Genomic DNA, 18,143 nt, shown 5'->3' with positions numbered 1-18,143 from the left:
TTTCTCGCCATCTCTTGTCTCCTCTCTATTTCTAAGTGTGCCTTGGTCTTATTTTCTTATAAGGATGTGGGAGGGAGGGAGGTGCACCAGTCACTCCAGCTTAGCAATTTCAGTGTGAACAGAAAGTTTTCCTATTCAGGGAGTGTCTTTTCTGCTAGTTTAAGTGACCATCCAGTGGATGGATGGTCTTGAACTTTAGGCTTACTCATGTGGCTGGTTGGGGGCTGATCATTGTGATTGACAATCCCACCAGGGTTGTATTGAGAAGACATGGTCCCCATTAGGAAAAGGGGCACCAAAAAACATGTTGGTAGACTAAAGCAAAGAGCTACAACAGTCACTACCTTCTACCACTGGGCTGCTTAGAAGGTATTAAGAGCCTTCTTCCCCCCTCTACCCCCACACACAGTTAAGAAAGAGGACTTATTGTCTGTATAACCAAAAATAGAACCCTAGTGAGAGAGAACTCAAAGGTAAGCGATTACTGCATCCAGCCCCAGGACAAGGATTCTTGCAGATGAACCATTGATGAAATCCAGATGTGCTTCATGTGATCCATTTAGCAATCTATGACTAACTGGCAACTTTAACCATCTTCAAGCCATAAAATAGAATATGAAAAGGGAAAAATGGATAACCACAATGAGTACTTTTATTTAGAGGAAGGGGAAGATAAAATAATATGCACTGGGGACTCAAAGACCATATCCTGCTGGAAGGAGACGCAAGCATGCCCTGGCCTGGCAGCACAGTAGGTCACTTGATTAGGGAGTCTGATTGCCTTGGGGTCTCCCTGATGTCTGTTTCCTTTATAGCCAGCCCTAGGACATGCAGTGGAGGAGCTCTGCTGACTTCTGTGCAGCTTAAACCTTCTACTTCACACATGGGCAGTTATCCAGGCAGGGAATCCCCTTAGGGATTGAGCAATCACAGGACCTTGTTTGCCAGGCTTGGGATTTCCCTGGCAGTGTAATTCTTTAAACCAATAAATTGCCAGCCAGGGAATTTGAGTCTCAGGAATTCCATTAGTTTGTAGCTAATAGCAGAAATGTCAAGTTTATGACCTTTGAATCTGGACATTTTCTTGTGGTTTATGAGTCTTAACAATATCCTGAGGAATCCTGCTCTCAACTCACAATATTAGTTTAACCCCTAATATCTTATCTCTTATCTCAGTGCAGCATAAAACAATAGGCTGAAGTGGTGAGGAAGAGCCAACATAACCTCTCTTCCAGGAAGATTACAGTGAATGGTACTTTACAATGGGGGATTTGTTACCATGTCAGCAGAGGGTACTTAGCAGGAAATGTTTGGGAGAAACCTAGGGAATTGGGTTTCCTTCATTTGTCTGCTTAAGCCCTAATCTCATTTCTTATACCAACTTCAACAAGGGTAGACAACTTAGTTTTTCAACTGGGTAAGACATATTACCTTACTGTCAGCCATCTTAGATTGTAGATCAGTGAGACCTCTTTTCCCCCACCTCCAACTTTTTGAGATATACTTGACATGTAATATTGTTTAAGGTATACAGTGTGATGATTTAATACATACACATATATATTGCAAAATGATTACCACAGTAAAGTTAGTTAATACCTGTATCTTCTCACATAATCACCATATACATATTTGTATGTGTGTGAAAATATTTAAGATCTACTCTCTTAGCAGCTTTCAAGTATATAATCCAGTATTGTTAATTATAGACACTTTAGATGCCCCAAAACTTACTCATAACTGGAGGTTTGTACCCTCTGAGCAACATTTCCCCATCCCCAGCTGCTGGCCACCACTATTCTACTCTCTCCTTCTGTGAGTTTGGCTTTTTAAGATTCCATATATGAGATCAGATAGTATTTGTCTTCCTCGGTCTGACTTAATAAATAAGTGAGGGCCTCTCACAAAATAAGTGAGGGCCTCTCTTAACAAAGATGTGTGTGGTCAGCTTCCATTGCAGATAGGCTAAGCTCCCTTTCTTGGTGTTTAATGAAGCCCATAAGAAAACCACACATCCCATTATTTAGAGATTTTCTGCCAATCCATGTCCTAAAGCTGTAAGGGTGTAAATGGAATTCTCATAAGGAAAAACAGGTGCTTTTATCAGAAGAATCAAGGTGTATGAGTGACCAGGACAAACACAGGATCAAGATCTTCCAGAGTCCAATCCTTCAAGCTATTGTTTGGTATAATCAGCAGATACTCAAACTAGTGAAAGAAATGGCCGAAGGGCCAGCTGTAGACATTTTACTATGATTAAGTTAGCAGGAAGGATTTTGTTTTGGAAATAAATATCTAAGTTGCTTTTGGAAGTGCCCACTTAAGAATCAGTATTGAAAAATAGTTCAGACCTTTGAATTCGAATTACTGGAAAACTCTGGTTTTGTTGAAATTCTGAAGATGGTTCTAGCACATATTTGTCTCTGTACAAAATTGTTGTGGCCTCACCTCTGGCAATTTTCCTTTGCAAAAGTTTTAAAGACTGACATTTTAGAAAGTAATTTGGAGAAAACTGGTATCTAAGCAAGTCCTGAAATTGTTTCAGTTCACACATGCCCAGCAACAGCCCCATTATTGCATTTGCTCAGCAACAAATTATGCTATTTACCTTTTGCTAAGTCACCCGAAAAGAGCTTTGTGATGATTAAGAAACCAGTGGGTGGATTGATGGGAATTGCAGACGCCTGGACTTCCTTGCCACTAAGGCTTAAATCAGCTGAGTGTCTTTGAAATGATATTTAACTGGACGGTTCTCAATTACCTCTTTCTGAGACCCCTGAGATCTCTTCCAGCCACAAAGTGCTATGGGTTTGTGATGTCTTGAGTAACATAGCAAGGTCACTTGATATATGTGATAATAAACTGCACCCAGGGAACATTCTTCAGTCATAAGCATGAAACCTCTGAGTCATAGCAACTGCTCTTCTTTCTCTTACAGACCACATTTTCCACCTCGAGTATGCCTTTATGACTTTCACTGCTGGTTCACCCCTGAGCATAGGCCTTTATTTGTAACATGGGCCACTGGCAGAGCCTCCTTTCTCATTTCTCATTACAAGTGTTCAGGATTTCCCTCTTCAATCCAACCTAAAGGCCACACCCTAATTCACATTTCTGCACTGCAGTACTAATTTTATTACTTTCCCTGATAGTTCTTCCATAATGCTCCATTGCTTCCTAACCTGGTTTCAAGTACCTCCACTTGACACCATCTGTAAAGGGCAGGTCAGGACACAGTGCAGGTTTTCTGATCCAGCAGACCGGGTAATGGAGCAGTCAGAGTCCTCAGTGGTTTTTTTGCAGGTCTTTTATTGGGGTTCGCCAGGCATATGGCAGGCAGGGGTGCTGGGGGGGCCGGGAGGCTGGCAGACCTCCCAGCCCCCAGCAAATCCTCACTCTATCTGGGCTCTGGCGTTCTCTGCTTCTCTCTTGGCTTCTCTTTCGGCTTCTACTGCTCAGCTTCTGCTTCGGCTTCTGCTGCTGCTGGCGTCCCCATGACGCCGCCCTTAAACGCACAGTCTTAGCCCAGGTGAATCTACCTATGCCCACACCCTACTCCAGGTGCCCGCCATCAGGCATGCATTCAGGACCTCAAGGATCCATCATCTATCCTGATGGCGGGAGGGCAGAAAAGCCTGACATTTTTCCTTACCCTACACCATCATACCCTTCTCATTGCATCTTTCATTGCTCTCCATTGAACTGCATGTGCCAGCTCTCCTCTGGGGGCCCCTGCTCAGTCCTCAGTGTCCTTGCTTATACAATTAATTGATCACTTCCTCCTGGATTGCCCTAGCCCTTGGAATGTCTGCTTACTCCAGTCATGCCTGTTCTTCAAGATGAAAATAAAATTCTGTCTCCTCCCTAATTTTTTTTTTAATTTCCTCAATGGGTCAGGTCTCCCTCTGTCCCTTTCTTTAGCCATTCTGCCATGTTTTAGAGCAACTGATGTCCTTGTCTCTTCTTACTAGATGTCATGCTCTTGAGGGGTGTGTTTGAAGGCTGGAGCCATGCCTTGCATATCCTAGGTACTTAATCAGAACTTATCAAATTGGTTTGAATGATTACCAGGGAACCAGAAGTACAGTTTGATAAAAAGTGAGACACTAGAGGTACAATACTTATCAAATTAAGTAAATCATAGAAGTTTACACAAGATAGATCCTAGTGTATATGTACACATACATGCACGCACATGTACAACTTCCTAATTGTAGTAGACAGAATTGTAAGATGGTCTTACAAATTCTTGACTCCTGGTTTCCACCCACCTGTCTTAGTTATTCATTCAAGGATGTTGCTATGAGAAGACTGGAAGATGTAATTAAGGTTACAACCAATGAGCTTATCCAGCTGGATCTGACCTCATCACTGAGCCCTTTCCATCTGGGGCCTAGAAGTCAGAGACTGGAAGTTGGAGATTTAAAGGGTGATGGATTTACACCAGGGTGACTTTCAAAGCTGGCTCTGAAGATCTAGAGATCACATGGAAAGGAATGAAAGTGGCTTGTAGTTGCTGAGAGGCCCATGGCTGACAGCCAGTCATGTGGGGACTGTAGTCCTACAACTGCAAAGACTGAATTTATCCCATCACCTGAATCAGATTGGAAGTAGGTTCTTCCCCTAGAGCCCAGGAGGGAATGCAGCCCCCCTTGATTTCAGCCTGAGCAAAGGAACTTCTGACTCACAGAACATTGAGCTAATAAATGACTGCTTGCAGTTAAGCCTATGATAATTTGTTATGCTGCAATAGAAAATAAAATCAATAATGTTGCTGAATCATTGGCTTGACTTAGCGCTAAATTAGTTGTCTACTTTGGTCTCCTGTGTCATTTCTTGCTTGGAAATTCAAGTGAGGGGATGTGAGAACAGCAAGGAGAGACTGAACACACTAAATGAAAGTCACAGTGCTAATTATGTGTACCTTTTGGAGAATTGTTGCTTTCAGGAAATTAGCCTGGTTGTGTAAATTTGTGAGAAAATGTCCATACTTGTAGGAAATCCTCAAGCTATAACAGAGTCTGGGAGTAAGATAGGGCCTTTCTAACTTGCTCTTTGCATCTGTGATGGTTCCCTAAGAGAAAGGGTTAACGATAATCCTATGGAGCCCTATGACTCCTGAGCACTGCACCAGGAACCACTGGTTACCTTTAAGCCTGATGGCTTAATGAGTAACTGAGAACCTAGATTATAAGACATGGTTCATTGAGAACCTAGGATATAACACATCAGTCACCACTTGGTAACAAGAGGATGGTAAAGTTCCAAAACAGAAATTCAGATTGTCCAGATGTGAATTTTCTCAGTAAGGGATGACATGGGAAGCCCCTAGAAGCCTAGGTGGTTACACCATGGGCTCTCTTGATTGGATTGACTCAGATTTTCAGATATACAAAGTAAACAACAAGAAAACATAATTGGGAAATGTTCTACCAAAATGAATGGGACCTGGAGCCAAAACCCAAGTCCTGTTATGCAGAAGAAATAAAGATGATTTTCCAGTACTAGTCCACAGTGCTTAGGCTGAGAGATGTCCTGCTGGTGGGTGGTCAAGAGAAAATCAAGTTCCTCAACTCCTACTCACTTCTGTTGGCTTGTGAGAGGATATTTGAAAGCCAGAGAAGCACTAACTGTCCTACAGAAGTTAAAGTGTTCTGACTTGGATGAAGCACATTCTAGCATCTTCACACAATTTGCAAATGAGATGGCTAAACCACTGCAAGTGATCTTTGAGAAGTCATGGACAGAAGAAGAATGGAGATAAGCAATGAACATGGAACTTTCTACAAAGGAGATAGAGTTTATAAAGCGTGCATGATGATAACTTGAAGCAAGCCCAGGTAAGAGCTTTAAAAGAGGAGTCTCTGACTCAACAACAACAAAGAAAATAATCCAGTGAAAAAATGGGCAGAAGAGCTAAAAAGAAACGTCTCTGAAGAGGAAATGCAAATGGCCAATAGGCATATGAAAAAATGTTCAACATCACTTGTAATCAGGGAAATGCAAATCAAAACTACCATGAGATACCATCTTACACCAGTGAGAATGGCACATATTAAAAAAACTAGCAACAACAAATGTTGGCGAGGGTGTGGAGAAAAAGGAACTCTCCTGCACTGCTGGTGGGAGTGCAAACTGGTCCACTATGGAGAGCTGTGTGGAGATTTCTGGACCTACTAAACATAGAGCTTCCATGATCCAGCAATTCCACTCCTAGGTATTTACCCAAAGGACACAGAAACATCCATTCCAAAGAACACCTGCAACCCTATGTTTATAGCAGCACTATTTACAATAGCTAAGCTATGGAAACAACCCAAATGCCCAAAAATAGATGACTGGATCAAGAAGATGTGGTACATATACACCATGGAATATTACTCAGCATTCAAAAAAGATAAACACATGCAATTTGCAGCAACATGGATGGCGCTGGAAGGGATCATGCTCAGCGAAATAAGCCAGAAAGAAAAAGAAAAATACCGGATGGTCTCACTCATAGCAGGAATCTAGAAAACTTAAATAAGGGACCAGGAAAATGAATAACTATAAGAAAGTGAAAATCAGAATCAACAAAAAACTATGAACCAGAGACACTTTTTGGGGGGTGGGGGGTGGGAGGGGAGGGATTGGGGTCAAAATGGGGGGTTGCAATTGTATGGGGAATATAAAAATAAAATTTATTATTAAAAAAAAGAAAAAAAAAAGAAATTCTGTTTCCCCTGTTTGTTAGATAAACTCCGTTGTTGTTTTACCCTGAAAAAAAAAAAAGAGGAGTCTCTGGTAGAAGCAGTTTCCAGAGGTTGGCGTGGGAGCTAAAAGCAGATTAGCTAGGCTTCTCACTTTTCTTCTTGTGTGTAATCACTAACTGGTCAGGAAAATTTGGCAGGCATCACATATTTTGACTTCAGCCTACACTTAGCAGTGTCCTGTGGACAGTGTGGGAAACACGGGCTGTGTACAGGCTGAGAAACAGCCTGAATGGCTATGCAAAGTTACTTATTAGTGAGTTGAGGTCAAATCTAGGAATAGTCAGGACATGGGTCACTGTCTACAGTCATCTTTGGTTCATTGTTTCCATCAGTCAGTGACTAAACCTATATAAAAGATGAAGTTATCAAAGAAATAACAGAGAAAACATTGATGACCAGCTTTGGGAGGATGAAATAAGCAATGTGGGAAAGAACCGGCTTCTGTCCACTGCCAGCAATTTATTTTGTTATATAGTGTAAGCTCTAGTGATCAAAATTACTATCTCCTAAATGGTTAGCCAGTTTTCTCAACAATAGTTATGAATAGCATATCATTTCCCCAGTGATTTAAAACAGTAAGAAAACAATAATGCAGGCCTCCCTGATGGTGCAGGAGGTTAAGATGCAACCTATGAAGCTGTCTGCATCCACTGCAGCACGAGTTCAATCCTTGGCCACAGAGGTATCCACATGGCACAGCAGACCTCTCCTGACTTGCCCGCTGCTCCCCTCAGCAGTGTATTTCACTCAATCTGCCTGTTCTGCTCCCCACTATGTTTCTGGTGAATCCTCTTACCCCTCACACTTCTGGTCTGTACCCCAGTTCTTGTATGCATAAATAAATAAATGTTTAAAAAAATGCCAGTAGTCATTAACAATAACCAATATTTGCTTATTGCTGCTTTATGCCATGCACTGTTCTAACAGGTTTTAACTCACTTTCCATAGTAACTCTTTAAGGTAGGTACTGTTGTTATGATTTCTATGTTATTATAATCATCTCTTAGTGGTGAAACTGAGGGACAGAATGGCTGATAATTTGTCCAGAGTCACATAGTTAAGGAATAGTGATATTTAGATATAGTCTTGAACAACCTGGTTTTATTTTTTAAGCTTTGAAATTATTTTATATGCATGGGTTTGTTTTTAGCCTTTCTAGTTTGTTCCAGTGTGTTCATTCCTTTAGCATTGTTTTTAATTGAAGTAACATTGCATTATATAACATTGTATAAGTTGCAAGTGTGCATCATTTTACTTCAGTGTCTCCAGTTTTTTCATTCCTATGTTGATGCTACATTATCTTAATTTCTAGTGATTCACTAGAAATCACTTCCCTGTTTTTTCTTTATTAATTTCTAATTTAACCACATCTCCACTTCCATTTTATAATATGGTTTCTTCAGGTGTTAAAGGTCTTGTTCTTTTTTTTTTTTTAAAGGTCTTTTTTTCTTTTGGATACTAAAAGCAGCCAAACCATATAAACCACATTTTTCTAGAAAGTCTCTTGACAGCACTTTCTGAAGTGATGTGATTTGCAGGACTCCTTAGCAAGAGGAGTTCTATGATGCCAGCTCTCATGTAATCTCCTGTAGAACAAGATTGCTCTTACCTGCTTGTGGAGATCAGAGCAGTGCTGGTCCTTGGAACATTCTGCAGTGGTGGAAAAATTTTAAAGCTGTGCTGGCCAATATGGTCTCCATTAACTACACATGGCACTTGAAATGAATATTTAAAATTAAGCACTTGAAATAGTATGACTGAGAAACTGAATTTAAATTTGATTAATCTAAGTTAATTTAGATTTAAGTAACTATGTTGTGACTTGTGGCTACTATCTTGGACAGTGCAGACTAGATGGAAAAGTTAAGTAGCTTGAACTGTTCTCATATGTGCCTCATTCATTGGCAAGGAAACAAGTCATCTGTGTTTTGAGAGTCCTTTAAGTCCAGGGGCTATTATTTTTCATCCTGTAGCTCCTCCCCCTTCTGGTAACAGATCTTTGCTTTGACTGTTTTTAGTTCTTCCCAGGCAGTGCTGGATTGCCCAGGGGCCAGATTAAGCACATAATGGGGTATTGGTCGAAGAAGGGTACAAAGAAATGAAATAATTTAATATTCCAACAGTGACAACAGCAACAAAACACCTAGAAAATTGTAGACTTGGTTGCACTTCCTTACCCTCATTCCATGACTTGGTGTTATTTCTAACTCTATACATACCCTATACTCTGTACAGAGTAAAGCTGCTTCCGGCTCCCCTCCTCCCCCCAAAACTCTTCAATGCCTGGAGGTACCATTCAAACAGATTTCTATTCTTCCAAAGAGGAACTTGAACTACTTACATTCCCAGGGCCCATCATCATCAGCCTGTGCAGGAAAGGTCTGGCCTGGGCCCCTGACTTTGGGGGGCTCTACCACAAACAGAGCTGGATTCAGATTTATACTGGGGATGCATGGTGCCTTGGCCAAAAGCAAAGACTCTGGAGCCAGACAGTGTGGGTTTGAAACCTGGCTGTTATTTGCTAGCTGGGTGACCTGTGTAAGTTGCTTAACTACTCCCTGCCTAGGTTCCTCATTTGTAAAACAGGAACAGCAATAGTAGCCAATGATTATGCTGGGAACTATTATCATACTGGGTACTATCAGTAGTGCCTGGTTCATTGTAAGTGCTAAATAAGTATTTGCAAATTGAAACAAGACCTTTCATTTAGAACACAATGTTCAAATTCAGTCATTTGACCCAAAAGTGCAAATCAAATGTGGGTGTCTTTCAGTTTATAAGCAGGGAATCTCCCTGGAGTTGGTGTGTGTTGTGCCCTAGATAGAGCAGATGTCTTTCAAAGAACTTTTATAGCAGTTTTCTTCTTTTATCCTCATAGCAACCTGCTGAGCAGAGCAAAGAGGTCCCATCCTTATTGATGTGTAAGAAAAATGACAGATGACTCTAACAGAGTATTTATTTGCTATGTTTGACAGGTAGAGCTGTCATTTTTAGAGCAAAAGTCCAAATGATGTCTGAATGACTCAACACAAAAGAAAATTGCCCTGAAATATTTCACATTTCTTGTTTTGAGAGGACAACAAAAGCCGCCCAGGATGCTGTATTTGCTCAGTAAGAGCAGTCTTTTATCCCTTGTACCTTTAAAGTGGTCTGGTTTTACACTGTCATTTCAGTATAACCTGGACCTGGGGTTTCCCAGGCCAGCATCCTCAGGGCCAACTCAGTGGACTCAGTGGCACTCGGGGCATTTTGAAGTAGTTTTGTTAAGTGGGACCAAGCTCTGCATTAAAATGGAGTGAGCACAGTTGGTTGTGTGGGTTTTGGGGGGCCATGATTTGGGGCTGTGGCTTCAGTGATTGTTTTTGTCTGGCAGGTTCCTCAGTCACGCTGCAGCAGATGGCAGGTGTCGGGCTGGGCTCCGTGGTTGCTGTGATTATCCTTGCATTCCTCTCCTCCTCAGCAGTGTGGTACGTAAGACCGTCATTTTTGAGAAGAGAGTGGAATAGTGGGAGGATGGGATTAGAGTCGTGAAAAATAGCTGGGATTGAGAAGGGTCCAAGGGCATGTGCGTAGAGGCTGTCTGGACTCTGCACATCTCACCAGGTGAAAGACTTGAGTGACTCTGAATCTCCATGTAGAAAGGGGATGCCCTCCTGGCCCAGAAAAACAGTGGGATGGTGACAGCCGACCTGGCCATGGGGTTGCACATCTCCCATGCTGTTTGGCTGAGCTGCACATGGGATGCATCAGGGCAAAATCAAACTGTATCAATGGCTTCTCTTTTCCTCCTCCACCTCTAGATTGCAGACAGCAGCTGTGTGGGGAAGAGGCGCTGCTGCTGGGGCACATCCTGCCACAGCTTCTCAGGTGCCCACATAGAGACTCCAGCCAGGTGGCTTCCATCCAGGTGTGAATGTGGGTCTACAAATTTCTCCTTTCCCAGCTTCACCCCATTCCTGGACTCGTGACAGTGACTGTCTCTATGGAATCTCCTAAAAACAGAAAACACAGGAATTGCCGATGCCATCCCTGCTACAGGAAAATTTCTGTGTCTGTGAACTTGAGAGCCTTGACATACAATGTAATACTGGTCGCAGGCTGTAGACCACATGGGCTGGACCTGTGTCTTCCGCTGAATGGTACCTGAGAATCAACGCCTTTATACGTAAATGCAAGAGTCTGTGCATCCTCTTTCCTATCATCTCTGATAATTCATTTAGAACCCATTCTATTATAGTATGATGGAAGGGCTTCACTTGGGGCTAGTAGTTGACTTTATGAAGGAGATAATTGAAATGGTAAAGAACACTGGTCTAGGCAAACTTGTCCGACTCTTTAGAAGCAGCCCCTTTCCTACAATTAATTGACATACTGATTACAAAGTATAGCAGCCTGTCTGCTTTGATGCAGTTCTCATTGTTCATTCACTAAAAAATACTCTGTAGTTTGGACTGTTCTTCTGTGTGAATGGTATATTTGGTTAATTTTTAATTTTTTTAATTATTGAGACTTCTCCTAAAAGTGCACCTGTCCCCCTTCAGATTGGGAGGTAGTATAGTGTCGGCAGGTTGAAACAGTGTCAAGCTCCTGTCCAGAGTCCAGGTGTGCATACATGGAGGGGGGAGCAGTGTGAGGGAAGCGACCACTCCCTGTATCTGCTCCCTCCGGAGCTGTAATTGTCACTCACTGTATTAAGAACCATGACACATACCATGTAAGCAGTGCTGAGCCAATGTCCATCTGCTGGACTTGTAGATGGGGTGTATTCGATCTCACTTTTAAAACCTGAAACAATATTCTCTCTCCTTTCTAATTGACAGCCTAGCTCCAAAACTCAGTAAAAGTGCCAAAGAGAAGAAAGACAGGCTTGTGGCTTCTCTAGGTAGCAGTGTTGTTCTTCCCCTTTTCCTCCCCCCCCCCCTTTCTGAGCTGGAGAATAGAAATAGGGGATGGGGGAGAAGAGGGACAGTCTCATGGCATGACCTCAGGGTGCGGCATCTGTGAATGTGACCCTGGAACTGTGCGACGTTGCAGTCCTGAATATAAGGGATAGACTCTCCATGGTGTGTCAGCGTGTCCTCTGCAGCTTGTGGGCTTTGGTGGGGATGGCCTGGGCAGCCTGGGCAGGTGAGAAGCTAAGGAGACAATAGGAGCAAAGGAACAGGTGGCAGCTCTCCATGAAGCGGCTCATCCCTGGGGAGTCCCACCCAAGGTGTGTCCACTGAGTTGGGGAGAGTCAGAGGGTGGAAGTGATATCTGACGCTAGGGTCTCCGTGCCAACTGTCAGCCCCTGGCCCCCACTGGTGTTAAGCAGTATTTGGAACAATTCTTTGAGGTACTATCTCAGGCTACAACTTAGGATCAACATTGAGAATCTTTCTTGTGCTCAGGTGAATCACAGAGGACAGCTCTCAGTAGACAGATCCAGTAACATTCTTTCCTTTGTGTGAACTTGAATACAAACAGCTCTTGAACTAAATTTGGAATCACTCCAAATTACTGTGCTTAGTATAAGGTGGGGTAGCTGATGAGTAAGAATTTTCTTCAAAGCCCTCTGTATCCAAAGAGAGAGTCTGTACTTGCCTGTTGTTATCATTCATACACACACACACACACACACACACACACACATGTATTTGTGGTTTATAAAAATATAGGACCCTCACCCTTCTTCCCAGCTCTAGAATTAACTGTAGCTCTAAAAGCTGCAGTTTTCCACATGGGAACTTAGCATAATTGTCATGGAATGGAAGAAATCTACTTACTTTACTGGATAAAATAACTGACTGAATATTAAGTAAACTGTTAAGTAAAATATACCTCTGGGTACAGTGCAGAAATGTAAAACCAGTTCATGAAAGAGTACTAAAATAGCAAAATATGGACATTGTTATTTCCTCCAAGTATTCCAAATTGTAACTCAGGGTTGCTCAGTATTAATATTTAAGAGAAGCAGGTGCTCAGTATTTGCAAAAGAAAAAAGAAAGAAAAAAATTTCTGCAGTTCTGTCCTAATAATTTTTTTCCTAAATATGAAGGCAGCTTGAAGTTCTCTGAATTCACTTGGTAGCTTTACCACAATGCTGCTGTTGTTTTTAATCCAACTGGACTCCTGGTTAAGGTGGGAGGTCATCTCGGGAGACACCACTGAGTGGGTCTCCCTGGATGAAGGCAGGTCTTTCCATCAAAACACTTATTGGGGAGTGCTCTGAGTTGGGTTATGAACCCCACGGAACAAACAGACCCAAAGGAGAGGCTGGCATAAGGGGCTTCTCCCTATTCACTGTCTTGAGGACAGTGTGCCGATATGAGCAGTAACAGCTGATCTTGAGCGCCCTTCTAGACTAGGAATCAAAGTTGGGGGGTTACCCAGACATGGAGCAGATTGTTCCTGGACTGATTTTTGTGTATGTGCCCATAATTTTTGTTTCGTGTGTTTTGTCCTTCCATTCTTTTTTTTTTTTTTTTAAGATTTATTTATTTATGCATACAAGAACTGGGGTACAGGCCAGATGCTTGGAGCATGGGAGGATCTACCAGAGACAGAGCGGGGAACAGAACAGGCAGATTGATTGAAATACACTGCTGAGGGGAACAGCAGGCGAGTCAGGAGAGGTCTGCTGCACCATGTGGTAGCTCCCTGGCTGGGGATTGAACTCGTGCTGCAGTGGCTGTGGATAGCTTCATAGGTTGCGTCTTAACCCCTTGAGCCACCAGGGAGGCCCTGTCCTTCCATTCTTATAGAAGTTCTGTATGATAGGAAGGTTAGAGGTTATTGGTCCCAATTTCAGAATGGAGAATAGGTACAGATACAGGTGTGTGTGTGTGTGTGTGTGTGTGTGTGTGTGTGTGACCAGGTGCCTTTAGGATTATAGCACAGCTTTCTTATTATACCTTTCTTTTAACTGTAAACTACCTCCTCCGCACCCCCCATCACTTCTCGAAGGAGCCACTAACAACCAAATAGTTCATTGTTCATTGTCTCTAACTCAGTACTTGAAAGTGTACCTGGGTACTTAAGGTACACTGAGAATAAGTGATTATCCTGAAACTCCACCGTAGGTTAGAAAAAAGTCAATATTTGAATTGTTTTTAAAGGAAGTAGATAATTTTCAGTGTTCCCTTTTGAGTGCTATCTCACATTTTGATTTTCTAAGCCTATTTTCCCATACTGTTGGTCTGAGAGAAAGCCAGTGCAAATAGTGTCAATCAAATTGTATTTAAAAGACCTTTTGTCTACTGCCCCATAGTTGGTTAAATTGAAGTGCCTGGTTTGGAAGAGGATAGAGGGTATGACTTTATTCTATCTAGTTTGTGAGCAGGTGATACAATGGAGCAAATTCATTTCAAAACAGTGTTATGTTCATAGTTTCAGGGAGAGGGAGGAGTTAATCATGTTGGTGATCTGTGTTTGTGTGGCCCTGTGTTTCCATATTCATAATTTTGGGGCTCAACTCAGGGGAACCCCAAAATGGGATCTGTGTGTGTAGGTTTTTTTACATGCTCCTTTTATTAATCAGCAGATCCTGGATATGCTTTTCATGATAATAATGACTGCATTGAAAAGTTTGCACCATAATTAATTTAACCAATACCCTATTGTGCATTGTGCATTGAAAGTGTTTCCAGATGTTTGCTGTTCTCGTGCAAGTCTGTATAATTGTATGCAATTATCACATGGGCTAAATTCCTAGAAGTGAAATTGTTGGAATGAAAATGATATACACTTTATGTTTACTACACATTGTTAGAGGAATCTCACACAACGTTTATGCCAATTGACATTCTCACCCGCAGAAAGCCTCAACACCACGGGCATTGTTGAAATTGTTCATCCTGATTAATCTGGTATGTGAAGAATGATGTTTCAGTGTTCTGTTTGCATTTCTCTGACAAGTTTGTAGGTTGATCGGTCATCTGTGATTCTGTCTTGGTGAATTGCCTTTTTTTCCTTAGTACTTGGTCTGTTTTTAATGATTTGAAAGAGTTCTTTGTATCATAGTAATTTTCACTTTTAGCTGTCATATCGTTTGTAAACAAGTTTTCCAGTTTATAATTTCCCTGTACTTTGTGTCATACATAGCCACATAAGAACTTTAAGTTTGTATAGTCAAATTTACCTGTCTTTTTCCTTACAGATTTTGTGTTTGGTGCCAGTCTCAAGGTAATAAATATAACCTAGCAATTTTTAAACATTTAAATTTCCAATTCATCTGAAATTTATTTTATTATTAGAAGTAAGGTGGGGAGCAATCTTTTTGTGTTGTTGCTCAGTGGTGTAGCCATGTCCTATTAAAATTCAGTGATGTTCTGCTTTTCCCCTTGTGAGTTGAATCATATACTAAAGTCTATTTCTGAAACTTCTCTTGCTCTGCTGATCTATTTCTGTGCCAATACCACCTGCTGTAACTTTAAAATAGGTTTTTTATACCAAGTAAAAATTAGTTATCACTCTTTTTCTATTAATGCTCAGGGTGTACTCAGCTTTTATTATATATTTAATCATATGTGCATATTTATTTTATACATAAACTAAAGAATTATTTGGTCAGATCCCCTCTCCCCACAAATCTTAGTATTTTTCTTGGGGATGTTTAATAAAAAGTGCTTCTGTTCCAGAACTTGATATGTATCACCATTTAATTTTTTAGTGTGTTCCTTTCTAGAGTATTCTAGTTTTTTTTTTTTTTAAAGATTTATTTATTTGTGCATATAAAAGCTGGGGTATATGCCAGAGGTGCAGGGGGTGAGAGGATTCAACAGAGACAGAGTGAGGAGCAGAACAGGCAGATTGACTGAAATACACTGCTGAGAGGAGCAGCAGGCGAGGTCTGCTGCACCGTGTGGGTAGCTCCTTGGTGGGCCGGGGATCGAACTCATGCTGCAGTGGCTGTGGATAGCTTCACAGTGCTGTGCTTAACCCCTTGTGCCACCAGGGAGGCCCCTAAAGTATTTTAGTTTTCAATGGCAAGGTAATTCATGCTTAGTCTGTGTTACGTATGTCTCCATGTTTTATATTCTGTTGTCCTGAACTCTTGAGTCGCTCTCCCGATTTCTGCCCCTGGAAGCACATCCCCCAGCCTCTTACTGCTGGCATTCTTGTAGTTCTCTTGCCCTGGAAGTCTGCCATTTTGGGAATAAGTCACATCAAGAATGCTTTTCCATCACAATTACTTTTCACGGTATCTGCTGGGCCCACAGAAGCTTGAAGACCCTCGCCATGCCACATGGGGGTGGCCCCGCCAGCACGGATAACTCTGGTCACAGACTTTAGATTTCTTCCCACTCAACCCTTTGATCTCCCATTCATGGAGTATCTTGTTTCCTGCTGCTTGCCTGACAACCCCACTGCTTCACCCTTGGGTTTCCAATCCTGGGAATCAGACACCAGGCCAATGTATCTTCCAAAACTTTAGGGAATACAAAGCATATTCTCCAAAGAAGGGTCCTTCTGAAGCCCCTCTCCTTAGGCTTTTACTGAGGAAGTCCCTCTTAACCCCACCGTGTGGGTGGATAGAAAGAGCTCAGCATGCCCATAGCTTTCTCAAAATTTTTTTTCTTTCTTTGACCTTTTCAATTTAAGTTACTTTACAACCCAGGGTTTAGGCTAAAGGTTACCAGATTATTTGGAAATCTTCATTTTAGAATATGGGAGTACTTGCACACAATTATTTTTCCCTGCAGTCTTTGTAGAATCCTGGTCAAAACAAATAAAATGAGCCCAGTGTGGGGTCAAAGAATATGAAAATATAGTTCACAGGAAAAGAAATATAAATGATTCTTAAATATAACTGCAATCTTATTTTTAAGATAAATGCAAATTAGTGAGGTATCGTTTCTTGCCTGTCAAATTGGGGAAATCCAGAAATTGGACAAAACTTTTTTTCTGAGGCTGTTGGAAAGAATCAAGCACTCAAACCTGGCTAGTGGGGGTACAAAATGGAACGCGCTTTAGAAAGGAATCTGGCAATGTTGTACAATGCCTTTGTCCAGATGCCCTTGTTCCTTAGCCCAGCAGTCCCACTTTTGAGACCTACCTCGTGGACTGCCCTGCACATGGTCAAAATGGCACAGGTACAGGGTTATTCATTGTGGCCTCGTTCATAATAGCAAGAGCTTAGAACCAACCCACATGCCACTTAGGAAGAAACTGATTAAGTGAACCGTTCTGAGTACACAATGGGGTGCTGTGCAGTTTTCAAACTGACCGACCCTGTTTGCTTGATGACTTCTGCTTTGCATAATTGCTTGCTTGGTCAACCGCCATGTTGCATTCTGGTAAACTGGAAGGAAAGTACATTGTTTGAACTTGAGCAACAGGAAAAAGAAGTTATTTTGAGCAGAGTCTTCCCTGCTCGAAGTGAAACAAAGAGTCTGAGACTTGATTCTGAAGAAGAAGATGCCAGTGAAACTTCAAGTGTTTCAGCTTAGAGTTTCAACTGAGAAGCTCCCAAATTCTAAGAGCTCAATGAATTTCCACTTAATTCTGAGGAGACTCCTTGAGAACCTTATGCTGAAGATAGTTGGTCATAATTCATGGTGTGAAAGGAACACTTAAAAAAAAACAAACAAACAACTGTCCATAACATAAAGGGATGGATTTGACACACAATAAGAGAAAGTTTAAGGTAATCTGAGCCACACTGCGTTTTTGAAAATGCTTTAAACTAAATGTTTATGCCTCGTACTCTAAGACCAAAGTGTATAGATTTTTTGAATTATTCTCAGGAAGCAGCTTTAACTCATCACAGCTTGTTAGCTTGTTTGCTTTTTTTTTTTAGTTTTTAACTATTAGATTCCTGAATGTCATGGCCCAGTTGGCTTGGAGCTGCTTTGAGCCTCCCCGTGGGTCCATCCTTTGAGGCTATCTGTCATTTGGAGAAGTCCATTAACAGTGGTCTTCCCTGCTAAGTGTAAAGCCTTGGTGACAATTTCAAATCATTGGGATGGTGTATATTAGGCAAATATGGGGATAAATGACTGTAATAAATCTAATTAACAAAGAGCAATGGGCTTGCTACAAATAATTCTCACACATCAGTAAGAAAACCTAAGGTCCCTCTGCAAGGAAGAGACATTATTAGACGATTCACAAATCTACTGGTATTTTTCTCTGGAAGTCATACCTTTATGTATTTTTTTCTTGTACCAGCAAAAATGAAGCAACAAATGAAGAGCATGAGAACACTGGGGTGGAAAGTCCAGAGGACACTGGACAGTGGGCCAACATTTTCACTATCAGAAGGCTTGGTGTGATTTTCATTCAAGCTCATCAGCGTGTGTCTTTGGCCTTTCTATTCCTCGACAATTTTTTCTTTTCTTGCCTAATACTATGCTGCTCTAATTAATGGCTTCCAGTTGATCATCGCTCTCTGGGTCCTATTTCCTAAAC

General features: G+C 41.6%; 1 protein-coding gene across 1 annotated transcript in view; it reads left to right on the top strand.

Annotated features, from left to right (window-relative positions):
- SUSD1 (sushi domain containing 1) overlaps window positions 1-15,429 on the top strand; it is a gene marked incomplete at its 5' end in the record, with an annotated part of 105,633 nt that extends 90,204 nt beyond the window's left edge. Inside the window, 2 exons of the mRNA XM_037493177.2 lie at window positions 10,126-10,219; window positions 10,553-15,429. Of these exons, the coding sequence (XP_037349074.1) occupies window positions 10,126-10,219; window position 10,553 (95 nt within the window). The remainder of the gene's footprint in view (window positions 1-10,125; window positions 10,220-10,552) is intronic.
- Between the last annotated feature and the right edge of the window lie 2,714 nt (window positions 15,430-18,143).

This window comes from Talpa occidentalis, unplaced genomic scaffold (assembly GCF_014898055.3).
Source record: "Talpa occidentalis isolate TD23 unplaced genomic scaffold, MPIMG_talOcc4v2.1 talOcc4.7, whole genome shotgun sequence".
Taxonomy (NCBI): Eukaryota; Metazoa; Chordata; class Mammalia; order Eulipotyphla; family Talpidae; genus Talpa; species Talpa occidentalis.
Note: the sequence above shows the minus strand (reverse complement) of the source record. Positions and strands in the feature narration are given on the sequence as shown.